Here is a 12,984-nt window from a genome sequence, read left to right as displayed (position 1 = left end):
TCGTGCATCCTGGCCTTCTCCATCAGCTCATCCCCCACAGCTATTACCTTGTGTATCACTTGCCCCTCCTTTTTAGATTGTAAGCTCAACAAGCAGGGCCCTCCTAATCCTTTTATATTGTAACTGTTCTGTTTCTCTTTATTTTGTAAAGCGCTGTGCAAACTGTTGGCATTGTATGAACTCTGTATATTAATATAATCCTGAACTGTATCCATCTTTCTATCCCCTAGTTTCATCAATGGAAGTGTATACTTCGAAGGAAGTCCAGGCAGTCAATGGAACAGATGTCCGCCTGAAATGTACATTTAGTTCCACGACATCTCTAGGAGATGATGTTACGGTGTCATGGACTTTCCGCCCTTTAGCAGGAGGCAGTGAAGAGTCTGTAAGTATCAGGATACCTTTACTTCAATAATGGTGAAGGCCAGAAGCCTTTGTTGATTGATTTATAAACGGGATCCTAAACCAAAAATGTAAAATATTGCAGCTTTCTAGTCATTGGATGTGGTGGCTGCAGGGCCGTTTTCTGAAATCATGGGGCCTGTACAGCCTACTTGACGGGGGCCCTCTATAGACTCCATTTTTAGTAAATTCCCTTCGATGTATGATATTAACTCATAGTAGCCAGTCAGATGACAGAACAATTAAAGATGCATGGTTGCTATTTGCTACTATACTTTTGTATTTTGATGTTTGCTTTATAAAATAAGTATATTAGTTTTCAAATCAATATTTTAAAGGGGTTGTAAATCTCAATTTTCTTTTTTTTTTTATAATTTTTTTTTGTAAAAATAACAAACATGTCTATACTTACCTGCTCTGTGCAGTCGTATTGCATGGAGCAGCCCCAATCCTCTACTTCTGGGGTGCCCCGCTGGTGCTCCTGGCTCCACCCTTTCATTGGGTGGCCCCACGGAAAGCCGATTTTCCTGGGGGCAACTGTGTGGGCTCACTCCCGAGTCCCGCTGCTGCATCTATTGACAGACAGCGGGACTCGGCCCTGCCCCAGCTCCTGTGTCACTGAATTTGATCGACGGCAGCAGGAGCCAATGGCTCAGGGAAGATAAAAAGGGGGGGGGGTGCTGTAGCACAGAAGGTTTTTCACCTTAATGCATAGAATGCATTAAAGGGGAGTTCTAGCCTTTTAGTGTATATTTAATAAACAGACACTTACCTGCTCCACGGTCACGTGGATCGGCTGCCCGGAGCTCCGCTCTCCCCCCCCCCCCCCCCCCCTCTCCGGCCGGCACCTCCATTCATAGTGAGGGCACCGGCCGTGACAGATTTCGGCTTCACGGCCGGGCACTCACTGTGCATGCGCAAGTCGCGCTACGCTCTAAGTGGACAGGCGATCTCCTGGGACCTGTCAATTGTCCCTGGAGATCGCCTAAAACGAGGGGCTGCCTAAGGCGAAAAGAGAAGTCGCCGAGGCGGTCCCTGGGTGGAAGGAGGAAGTAAGACAGGAAGTCCCACTCCTACAAAAGCCCCCCCCCAAAAAAAAGAGTCCTTAAAGCTGAAGTTCCACTCTTGGGTAAAAAAAAGGGGGGCTTTACAAGCTCTTTAACCACTTCCCGACGGCCGTACGACTTTGTCCCCTATTTTGTAGGCGCTATAACTTTTGCGCAAACCAGTCGCTTATTGCGATTTTGGTAGAAAAAAAAATATGTAGAATACGTATCGGCCTAGACTGAGAAAAACATTTTTAAAACAAAGTGGCTCTTTTTTTGTTTATAGTGCAAAAAATAAAAACCGCAGAGGTGATCAAATACCACCAAAAGAACGCTCTATTTGTGGGGAAAAAAGGACGCCAATTTTGTTTGGGAGCCACGTCGCACGACCGCGCAATTGTCAGTTAAATCGACACAGTGCCGTAAGCTGAAATTTCACCTGGGCAGGAAGGGGGTATATGTGCCCAGTAAGCAAGTGGTTAAGCAGTAAGGAGTGGATAAGCTTTGGCAGGATCAGGAAGTGGAGAAACGTTTCCCATCTCAATAGCTGGACATTCAGCTGCAAAAGCAGAATTGGAGTCTTCTGCAGGTACAGTATGCACAGGCAGCTCTAGGTGCTGAATTTTACACCTGCAGCAGGTTTTTCTTTTAATGAAAAATTATTTTAAAGAGCACTCTGTGCCTAATGGTGACAGATATAAGGAAACATTTAGGGACATTAATCCATAAGAATTATTTAATGATACATTTTGTTAGCTTCCCGTACTGTACAAGTGAGTACATGCACCACTAGGCTCTGCTGCAACATGTACTCACCAAGGAGGAGTCGCTATTGCAGGAAGGAACAACAAATGTAATATTGTGTAACCTTTTCTACACTTTCCCAGATGAATATATGAGAGCTTATCTATCCATGTAGAAAAGTAACATTTATGCATTTTTTTGATACAGCTGTGAAAAGAGCAGTGTTGCAGTAAACTGAATATGCCATTAAACGAACACCCACTTTAGAATCAAAATTTTGCTTATATTTTTTTTCAACTACTATATTCCGACACCATAATTGGTGGTCCTATTTGTTCTATGTTTTGATAAAATGTCACCCACCCCCCTGTAAAATGTATAGTTTCATGCATTGTATGAATCTATCAATGGCCCCTGTAGCCACCCCCTATTCAGGTGTCCGGCCCTAGAATTACAGCGGCAGGGTGTTTTTTTGTTTTGTTTTAAAGCACCTAATAAGAGCCATAGGCTCTAATAGGCTTAAAAAAAGGTGGACTTGGAGCGTAGAGCATTGCGCTCGCAGTCCACCCAGGTGTGTTAGAAAAACAAATGAATATTTACTTTTCTAACGCTGGTCTAATACCCGTCACCTGATTGGCTGAAGGCACAGGCGCTCCGATTCTACGTCTAATGGAACGGAAGAAGAGACAGAGAAGTATGAAGGATGCAGGAGCCATCGCCTGATCCGCTGCATGTCCCACAGCTCGCCACCATCGCCCGTTGCCTGACCCGCCACCAGGATGGGGTAAGTGCTGGTCAGGTGGCGAGAGCGGGGGGGCACAGTGGCTGCGTTTGATGGGGCAGTGGTTGCATGCATCTGATGGCACGGTGAGGCTGCTAATGACGTATTTTTTTTTTCAGTATTTGTTAAGGAGCACTAGCCGCCACTGCTGTGAGATGTAGCTCTAATTACCAAACATGCAATAAAGATAAGTGGCCTATTATTATATTCCAATCTGGAATTTACTAGAAATGCCACCTATGTAACAGCTTTAGCTCTTCAAATGTTGTTCCCTATCTTTCCTGATCCAAATATATCTCCGACTATTTTTAAATCGCTGTATTTTTAGACATATAAGACAGAATATTCACCCCCTGCTTTGTCCTGATTTTCTCTATTGTTGCAGTTTTTGATATAAGGCTCCTTTCACATTAGCACATCTCCAAAGTCACACGATTTCCAGTGCGACTTCGGAGCTTGGCTTTGATGTGACTTTTGGTGCAATTTTTGATACGACTTTACGTTCTATGGATCAAAGTTGCATCAAAAGTCACACCAAAGTAGTGCAGGCACCTTTTCAAAGTCGCTGTGACTTTAAGTTGCAGTGATTTTAACGCATGCCTTTTGAAAAGAATAGTGTGCAATTTGTCATGCGACTTTGATGTCCAAAGTCACATGAAAAATTTCACAAGTGTGAATGCAGCCTTATTGTCTTGTCTTCAATGAAAAGCTAGATTGAAGGGCACCTTATTGGTGCTTTTTCCATTCTATGTCATTTATTAAATAAACAAACTCTCCAATGCCATACTGGCACAGTGTCTGAATGTAATTGCCCTCTAGTTGAGTCATTTAAAGGTCTGATTAGAGTTGTCTGAACAAATCCAGGCTTGGTAAGAGCCTGCCACACTCAATATATACCTCCCTGAACCTCGTCACCTCTGTAAAGTTGCAAGCACAAACATGCAGCAATAAAAGTAAGTTCCTGAATTAATAAGAACGTTAATTTCACCTGTCTGTAAATGGCTACAATGCAATTTCTAAGGCCATGTTCACAGGGGCATCATACTAAAGCGTACATCTGTGGAAGGAGGTGTGTTTAACAACTGCATGGGGATGCACACATACATCCCCATGCAGGCACACCCTGTATGCAGAGGCTGCACAGACACAGATTCTGCTCCCAGTCTGACATCTGTGCTGGTGCACAGCCCCAGAAGCGAGCATTCGGGGCGGTGAACCCACACAGATGGCAGATTGGGAGCAGCGCCTTTGTCTGTGCAGTTTCTTTATCACAATTGACATTAATAGGACTACCTGCCTGCAGGCAACCATGGCCCTGCACAGGTGAACAAGGCCTTGGACTTTAAAACTCAAGTTTATTTCTTTTTACCCACTGCTGCAACTCGCATAGCTTACCTGTAATAATTCCTCATGTCCTGCAGGCTGATTGTTCCTAAGAACCCTTCTCTTCAGTGATGCCCAGTCCTTTTCATGGCTCTCAAATTCTGTATCTCTAATGGTTTGTAGGCTCAGTCGTCAGGTCTTGCATTTCAAATCTCCCTATGGGGCCCACCATTATAACTATTTTATAAAAAATGTAGCACCCTCTATGTTAGGTAGGTGCTGAGTGCAGGGTTGTGTGTTAGCTGCCAGTGCAGGTAAATTTAAGCAGGCCTATGCTGCGAGCTGGGCCTGTTTGTTTTTGATCTGGGGGCAGGGAGTGGTTTAGTGTAGCAGTGCGTGTGACTGACATGTACTTTAGCTTTTGGGTGCCTTCCCTGTTTCCAGTGAGAATGTTCTGGAAAAGGGGCAGGGCTGAGAGTTGGAATGACATGGGGTACATGTGAGGAGCTCTGACCAATCCCCATTTATGATTGGCAGGGGGCAGGCCTCCTACATATACCCACAGTCGGCCTGCTGGGGGGGGGGGGTGGTGGGGTTTTGTCGGCTGGGTGAACTGAAGGATGGAGTGCTAGACTGTCGTGCTGGAGAAACACCCCCATCGCCAGGGAAACTGGGTGTAGAGCTAGATGAGAGACTGTGGAATTCATGTCAAATTGATGCAGCCTGAGGGGGCAGAATTTGCAGGTTGGGCTTCTTGGGATCAGTAGTCCATCATTAAATATTCTCTTTAACCACTTCCCGCCCGGTCAATAGTGAATTGACGTCCGGGAAGTGGTTTAGTTATCCTGACTGGACATCTATTGATATCCTAACAGCCACCGCGCGCCCGGGGGGGGCACGCATCGCGGCGATGCGGTGTGTCAGTCTGACACACCGCTACACTGATCTCGGTAAAGCGCCTCCGGCGGAGGCTCTTTACCATTTGATCAGCCACGTGATCACAATGTAAACAGGAAGAGCCGCTGATCGGCTTTTCCTCACTCGCGTCTGACAGACGCGAGTAGAGGAGAGCCGATCGGCTGCTCTCCTGACAGGGGGGGTATGTGCTGATAGTTTATCAGCGCAGCCCCCCTTGGATTACTGCACAGGACCACCAGTATGCCGCCCAGGACCACCAGGGATGGGCATCCACACTGGACCACCAGGTATGCCCCCTAGACCACCAGGGACTGCCAATCTGTGCCAAGGCAGCTGCCAACCAGTGCCCACTCAAAATCCCTGCCAGTGCCACCAGGGATACCCATCAGTGCTGCATATGTTAGTGCCCATCAGTGCCCTGTATCGATGCCCATCAGTGCCCAGCAGTGGCGCCTATCAATGCCACCCATAAGTACCCACTATTGCAGCCTATCAGTGTCGCCCATGAGTGCCTATCAGTGCTGCATATAAGTGCCGCCTATCACTGCCGCCTCATTGGTGCCACCTCATTGGGGCTGCCTTGTCAGTGCCGCCTTATCAGTGAAGGAGAAAACGTACTTATTTTCCAAATTTTGGGTCTTTTTTTATTTGTATAGCAAAAAATAAAAACCCCAGAGGCGATCAAATACCACCAAAAGAAAGCTCTGTTTGTGGGAACAAAATGATAAATATTCTGTTTGGGTACAGTGTAGCATGACCGCGCAATTGTCATTTAAACAGCGACAACACAGAAAGTTGAAAATTGGCTTGGGCAGGAAGGGGCGTAAGTGCATGGTATTGAAGTGGTTAAGTAATGTCCACGGCCACAAAATGGGTACTGCAGGCCCATCAATTAAAACTACTACTAGGACTTATTCAGAGTGAGGCCTAGTCGTCTCAAGATGGCGTGACAGGAGTACTAATGCTGTGACAGAACTGTGATGGTAAAAGTAAAAGGTAAAAGTCTGCATGGAGAGTGCAGAGGCGGGAAATGTTCTGAGGTAAAGTCTGTCAAGATTAGTGTTGGCCATCTTGTCCCTTCTGAAGAACCATTATAACAATTCAACCACTATAACAATTTCAAGTATTACTTTATCCTATGGGCATCCCATATCCATATTCCCCATCCAAGTTAATCGCCTAATAGAATAACAAAAACAAGCAAAAGACTTTTCATTGACTGAAAGAGTGTGTCTAATGGATGTCTGGCAGCAGGGTGATATCAGTGAATGTAGTAAGTCGTAGCAACCACCCGCTACAAAAAAAAAATTTTTTTTACTTTTTAAATATATTTTTTCTTTATTTTGCACAGATATACACTTTAACTACTGGTCACTCTGTCTTTTTTATTTTCTTTCCTTTAGGTGTTCTATTACCACAGGGAACCATTTCCACCAACTGAAGGGCGTTTTCTAGGACGTGCAGTCTGGGATGGAAATACTAAGCGCAGTGATGGATCTATAATAATTAGGAATATCCAGCAATCCTATAATGGAACTTACCTCTGCCAAGTCAAGAACCCTCCTGATGTGCATGGAGAAATGGGAGAAATTATACTCAAAGTGGTTGACAAAGGCAAGTATGTCAGTTTACTGTTTGCAGGCATCTAGAACTTGTGTGATTGTTTATAACCTGTACTTGAAATAATTAAATTGTTCTTGTCTTCACAGTGAAGTTTTCTGAAATCATGTTGCTGCTGTTGGTGATTGGGGTTGGCAGTATTGCGATTATCATTCTAGTCCTGGCAGTGGTCATGTTTCGATATTATCGCAAGCAGAAGACTCATAGCACAGCAATGTCAGTAATGGAATGGTGAGTGTCAGCTTATTGAATGATATGGGGGAATAAAGTATTGTAATTAATGGGCATGGATGGTATCTGCCAGGATAAATCATCAGCTGACAAGTATTCTGCATTTAATCCTCTTTTTTTTTTGTATTAGCAGGGAAAAGTTAACTGAGAAGCCACTGAATCTGACAGAGGTCAATGCATGACTCCAAGAAGTTCCATCCAAGAGGTCAGTAAATGCTAATCAAAAAATGACATGTTATAAAGTTTGATTATTAAAATGTAAGCCCTAACCTAAAATTAGGGTTGTCCCGATACCACTTTTTTAGGACTGAGTACAAGTACCGATACTTTTTTTTCAGGTACTCGCCGATACTGAATACCGATACTTTTTTTTAAAATGTGTCCCCAAATGCAGCCATGTCCCCCCACAAATGCAGCCATGTCCCCCCCCATATGCAGCCATGTCCCCCCCCATATGCAGCCATGTCCCCCCCCATATGCAGCCATGTCCCCCCCCCCCATATGCAGCCATGTCCCCCCCCCCCATATGCAGCCATGTCCCCCCCCCCCATATGCAGCCATGTCCCCCCCCCCCCATATGCAGCCATGTCCCCTCCATATGCAGCCATGTCCCCCTTACCTGCATGCTGCCGCGCGGCCGCGGGGGAGTGTCTATACGCGGCGGGTAACACTACAGCTTTTCAAATGAAAGCTGTAATGTTCCCCGCCCGTATTAACCAGGCGGCGGCAGCAGGGATGCGGCGTGACGGCGGCTGCGGAGGTGGTATCGAATGAGGCATCGGGGGTATTTGCGGGAGTACATTGTATCTGTTCATCTGCAGCCGTCTCTATAACAGTCTTCCACAACACACATTTTACACAGGATCAGGATGAGGCAGCAAAAAGAAATGACAGTCAGTGCTGTGGATAGAGGCATGTACACAGTATAGAAGGATATGCTTTTTTCATATTTGAAGTCTGAGGTTTACAACTACTTTAATGACGTATAGACTGCTAAAATGTGTATCACAAATGAATCACCATTTATTTTTTATTTTTATGTTTTCCCACCACTGTAATGCAGGAAATGCATGAACAAGGACATTCCTGGCAGGGTCACCAGGTATTTTAATTAAAGTGTCAGATTTAAAAATACTTTGGAACCTTGGTTTACGAGTAGCGCAGTTAAAGAGCGTTTTGAATAACGAGCAACTTTTAAAAAATAAATAAAATCGGACTCGTTTGCAAGTGTTGTCTCGCAAAATGAGCAGTATTCAAGCTAATGGGGTGTGCAGTACCGCATTTGGCCAGAGGTGCGGGGGCCTCGGTGACACCCAGAACGGTTCGGAGCCGTTCGAAAATACTCAAAATCACTTGGAAATACTCCGTTCCCGAGTGTTTCCGAGATCAGCCGAGCTGTCCCCGAGTATTTCTGAGGCTCTCCGGCGCCCCACACATCTGGCCACATGGAGTATTGCATGCCATAGAAGTCGAAATTATCTTTGTTTCCATTGACTTCTATGGGGAAACTCGCTTTGATATGCGAGTGCTTTGGATTACGATTATTCTTTTTTAATACAAATGACCTTTTAGTGACAGAGTCATTTTAACATGTTAAATTTTATTTTCCTGTTTCAATACATTTTTATTAAACGCATCATATAACACACCGTTACAATGGTTTTGCATCAATTCATGTTCCATATCAAAATTATCAAGATTGACCTTGTTTTAGTTAATGATGCCCCTTTAGCTCCTTTCACCATTAACACAATTTGGCCACACTATGCTGTCGCATTACTACTCTCCTTGGGGCACCCAAAGGTGTCCCAGGTCTTTTACAATCCAATGATGTATACTACCAAAAAAAAAAAAAAATGCCATGCACCACTAAAGTGTTGGGGGTTGGATTGAGGATGAGGTATCACCCTAAACCCAAACTTCTATTCAGAGCTGATCTTTGCAAGCATTGTGTTTTTATCCATATACAGTACAGACCAAAAGTTTGGACACACCTTCTCAATCAAAGAGTTTTCTTTATTTTCATGACTATGAAAATTGTAGATTCACACTGAAGGCATCACAACTATGAATTAACATGTGGAATTATACAGAACAAAAAAGTGTGAAACAACTGAAAATATATTTCATATTCTAGGTTCTTCAAAGTAGCCACCTTTTGCAGCAGACACATCTCTAGAACTGTTAAGAGGAGACTGTGTGAATCAGGCCTTCATGGTAGAATATCTGCTAGGAAACCACTGCTAAAGAAAGGCAACAAGTGTGTTTGTTGTTTATTTTGTTGTTTATAAAGAAAGGCAACAAGCAGAAGAGACGGGTTTGGGCTAAAGAACACAAGGGATGGACATTAGACCAGTGGAAATCTGTGCTTTGGTCTGATGAGTCCAAACTTGAGATCTTTGGTTCCAACCCCCGCGTCTTTGTGCGACGCAGAAAAGGTGAACGGATGGACTCTACATGCCTGGTTCCCACCGTGAAGCATGGAGGAGGAGGTGTGATGGTGTGGGGGGGCTTTGCTGGTGACACTGTTGGGGATTTATTCAAAATTGAAGGCATACTGAACCAGCATGGATACCACATCATCTTGCAGCGGCATGCTATTCCATCCGGTTTGCGTTTAGTTGGACCATCATTTATTTTTCAACAGGACAATGACCCCAAACACACCTCCAGGCTGTGTAAGGGCTATTTGACCAAGAAGGAGAGTGATGGGGTGCTGCGCCAGGTGACTACCTCTTGAAGCTAATCAAGAGAATGCCAACAGTGTGCCAAGCAGTAATCAAAGCAAAAGGTGGCTACTTTGAAGAACCTAGAACAGGGGTCTCCAAACATTCTAAACAAAGGGCCGGTTTATTGTCCTTCAGACTCTTGGAGGGCCGGACTTTGGCCAGCGGGAGTGAACATTTTCCTGGCATCAGTGGGAGTAAACCTCTGGTATTAGGGGGAGGAATAGTGCCCCATTGCTGGTATCATAAGGAGGAATAGTGCCCCATTAATGGTGGCAGTGGGAGAAATGGTGCTCCATTGTCGGTGTCAGATGGCAGAATAGTGTCTCGTATCATTGGGAGGGATAGTGCTCCAAGGGCCGGATAAAGGCAAGCAAAGGGCCGCATCCGACCCTCGGGCAGCAGTTTGGAGACCACTGACCTAGAATATGATATATATTTTCAGTTGTTTCACACTTTTTTGTTATGTATAATTCCACATGTGTTAATTCATAGTTTTGATGCCTTCAGTGTGAATCTCCAATTTTCATAGTCATGAAAATAAAGAAAACTCTTTGAATGAGAAGGTGTGTCCAAACTTTTGGTCTGTACTGTATATTCAATTGGGATATTGTAATACTCTATGAATTTGTTAGTATATTAATATGTTTATTTCTCTTTTTTGTTGCAGGTTTTTGTAGAAATAATTGAGTCTACCTCCAGTCCTGTGATTCTGTAGACGACATAACTTTTATCACTAGAAGACAAGCAGATGATCTCTTCACTGGTGGATAGCAAAGGGACCTTCTCATATATCAGTGCCTGTTGGACTTGCTACAGTCTTGTTTTTACTGAATCAGATCTACTGTATGAATTTGTATGTTATTAAGAGTAGCATATATGTGTCACATGTATGTAATTAGCGTTGTGCCTGTCACAAACTTGGACAGTTCAAATTGAACATATGAAAAATCCATTAACAGAGCTTGGCCTCACATCCTCATGTGTATCCTATTGATCTCTGTGCGTACCCACCGTATTTATGGACCTGTAGGAAGGCTATGGAAGCGAGACCAAGCTCAGCTTTTACAGAAAAAGTGTAAATTTGTATATAACTTTAGCTGCCTATATTTGCCAGTATGTATCTTCTGCTTATGTATTTTTCCATCATACCTTACAAAGTGAGCAGATTTGTTACAGGCTTTTTTTTTTTTAAACCTGAAGTGCAAAATACCTACCTAACCAAGTGCTGTCAGCCCATAGCTGGAATCTCTGGGTGCCTGCAGGTCGGGTCCATTTTTAATTTAGGCGCCCTTGTGTCTAAATACATTTTGGAGCTCCAATGTGTTGAATGCCTGACCCCATTCCTTTCCACTTCTAATGCCTTGTACACATGATCAGAATTTCCGATGAAAAAGGTCCAACAGACTTTTTCCATCTGAAATTCCGACCGTGTGTATGCCCATCTGAGTTTTTCCATCGGATATTCAGAGGACTTTCATCAGAGTTTACATAGAGAACATGTCCTCTTTTCCTCCGATGGAATTCCGTCGGAAATTCCGATGTGAGTTTGGTCGGGCAAAAACCTGATCGTGTGTACAGGGCATTGGGCTACACTATTTGCCAGGGAAGTTTTACATTACAGCAGTCTGCCAAAAGTGAGGTTAAAGAGGCAGAAGTGTGTGGGCTTAGGTTCTTGCCCACTGGCCTATGAGGTTTCAGCATTGGAGAGCACATGGGGTGCATTAGCTGATAAGAAATTCTAGTTCAGTGCATCCAAAGGGACCTGCTTTATGCTGACTGCTCTCTATTGGTATTTTGCTTTTTAGGGATACTTTATAAAAGGATTTGCACATGTGTAAATAGAATCCTTTGGTTTTGAAGTGTGGAAGTTCCTACTGTGGACATGTGTTTTGAAGGTGCAAGTTATGGGGCTGACAAGCATTTTCCTTTCTTCACTGCTTAGTTGATCATTGACCTGAAACAAGCATTTGCATATCCAGTGTTGGTAACTGTGCACACACTTGTCCTGAGACAATGATTCATTGAGTAATACAAGAGTATATACACCTTCAAATATTGTTAAATAATAGCTAACTTACAGACCCTATCTTGGTTTCTTTCATTGGTTTTTGCCTTTCTTTAGTTTGACCTAGCGATTCTGAATGAATGAATGAATGAAAAACTTATAAAGCGCGGCGCATGCGAACTGAATCGCTTCTGGGCGCTAGTTGTTCGTGTCTCATGACATCAAAAGAGCAGAGTTTTGATCTGTCTTCTGAAAGTCAGGTGGTTTTCCTCCAACCGAATGCTGGTTGGTAAAGCGTTCCATAGTCTAGGACCCTGAAAAGCAAACCTTCTTTCTGCTTGGCCACTTCTTTTCCCAAGGTGACAATGCTCTTTGAGCAGCTCTATAAGCAAGCATTATGTTGTCACCATAGGAATGAGCACTTTTGTCCGTACTAAAAGCTATTTTTCCCTCCATTTTCAATTTTCAGTCATTCCTTATTGCATTGTCCATTCCCAGTGACATTGGCACCCTTCTAGGGTATATTTCTGTCATGTGCTGCAGCTTACAGTCCCATGACAAATGCCTTTGGCAGTTGGCCAGCTTTAAAAGGCAGGCTTGGGTATACTTAAGACATAGATGAAAATGACAGCCCTGGGGTTTGCACCTAGTCAGTTTTTTTTTTTTTTTTTAAAGGACACTATATTTGGTCAAATATATTTTACTTTTTTTATGAAAGTTCCTAAACTGATATAAAATAATATTTTTAATATTTGTATAAAATACCTATTTTACAAATAAACATTTTAATGCTTCTTTGTAGGCAGTACATGGCGAGCTGTCGAATAAGAACTTCCCAGCACTAGATCTGCATGTGCACACTGATCACACTGCCTTAACGTTGTATTTTTGCACATTCAAAGATCTGTGGATTGTGTTGCCTTGATGGTATGATATATCCAGTAATAGTTTTCATCCGAAACTCTGTTAAGCCCTAACAAAAATCATTTTTTTTTGGGTGGATGTTGGGGCAAAAGCAATGTAGGACATACTGGTAGGAGACTTTCCTTGCTAGAGTCCCTAATCTCATCACACCGCCTATGGGAGAAGAGCCGACACGCGCAGAGGGGGCGGGGCAGACAGGAGACTGCTCCACGTGCACCAGACAGAATTAATTAGTGGAGCCTAGTACCGGAACGTGTTCCA

General features: G+C 43.7%; 1 protein-coding gene across 4 annotated transcripts in view; it reads left to right on the top strand.

Annotated features, from left to right (window-relative positions):
- MPZL2 (myelin protein zero like 2) overlaps nucleotides 1-11,221 on the top strand; it is a 32,208-nt gene extending 20,987 nt beyond the window's left edge. Inside the window, exons 2-7 of one of the 4 annotated variants that reach the window (XR_005743847.1) lie at nucleotides 231-385; nucleotides 6,618-6,828; nucleotides 6,924-7,065; nucleotides 7,199-7,270; nucleotides 8,129-8,167; nucleotides 10,462-11,221. Coding sequence is in view for 2 of the 4 variants with exons in the window: in XM_040325437.1 (XP_040181371.1) it covers nucleotides 231-385; nucleotides 6,618-6,828; nucleotides 6,924-7,065; nucleotides 7,196-7,247 (560 nt within the window). In the remaining 2 variants the exon portion in view is untranslated. Of the gene's footprint in view, nucleotides 1-230; nucleotides 386-6,617; nucleotides 6,829-6,923; nucleotides 7,066-7,195; nucleotides 7,271-8,128; nucleotides 8,168-10,461 lie in introns of all 4 variants that reach the window. The other 3 variants (XR_005743846.1, XM_040325438.1, XM_040325437.1) reach the window with 3 other exon arrangements.
- Nucleotides 11,222-12,984: the final 1,763 nt, after the last annotated feature.

The sequence above is a fragment of the Rana temporaria genome, chromosome 10 (assembly GCF_905171775.1).
Source record: "Rana temporaria chromosome 10, aRanTem1.1, whole genome shotgun sequence".
In the NCBI taxonomy this organism is placed as follows: domain Eukaryota; kingdom Metazoa; phylum Chordata; class Amphibia; order Anura; family Ranidae; genus Rana; species Rana temporaria.
This window is presented reverse-complemented; position numbering and strand designations above follow the sequence as displayed.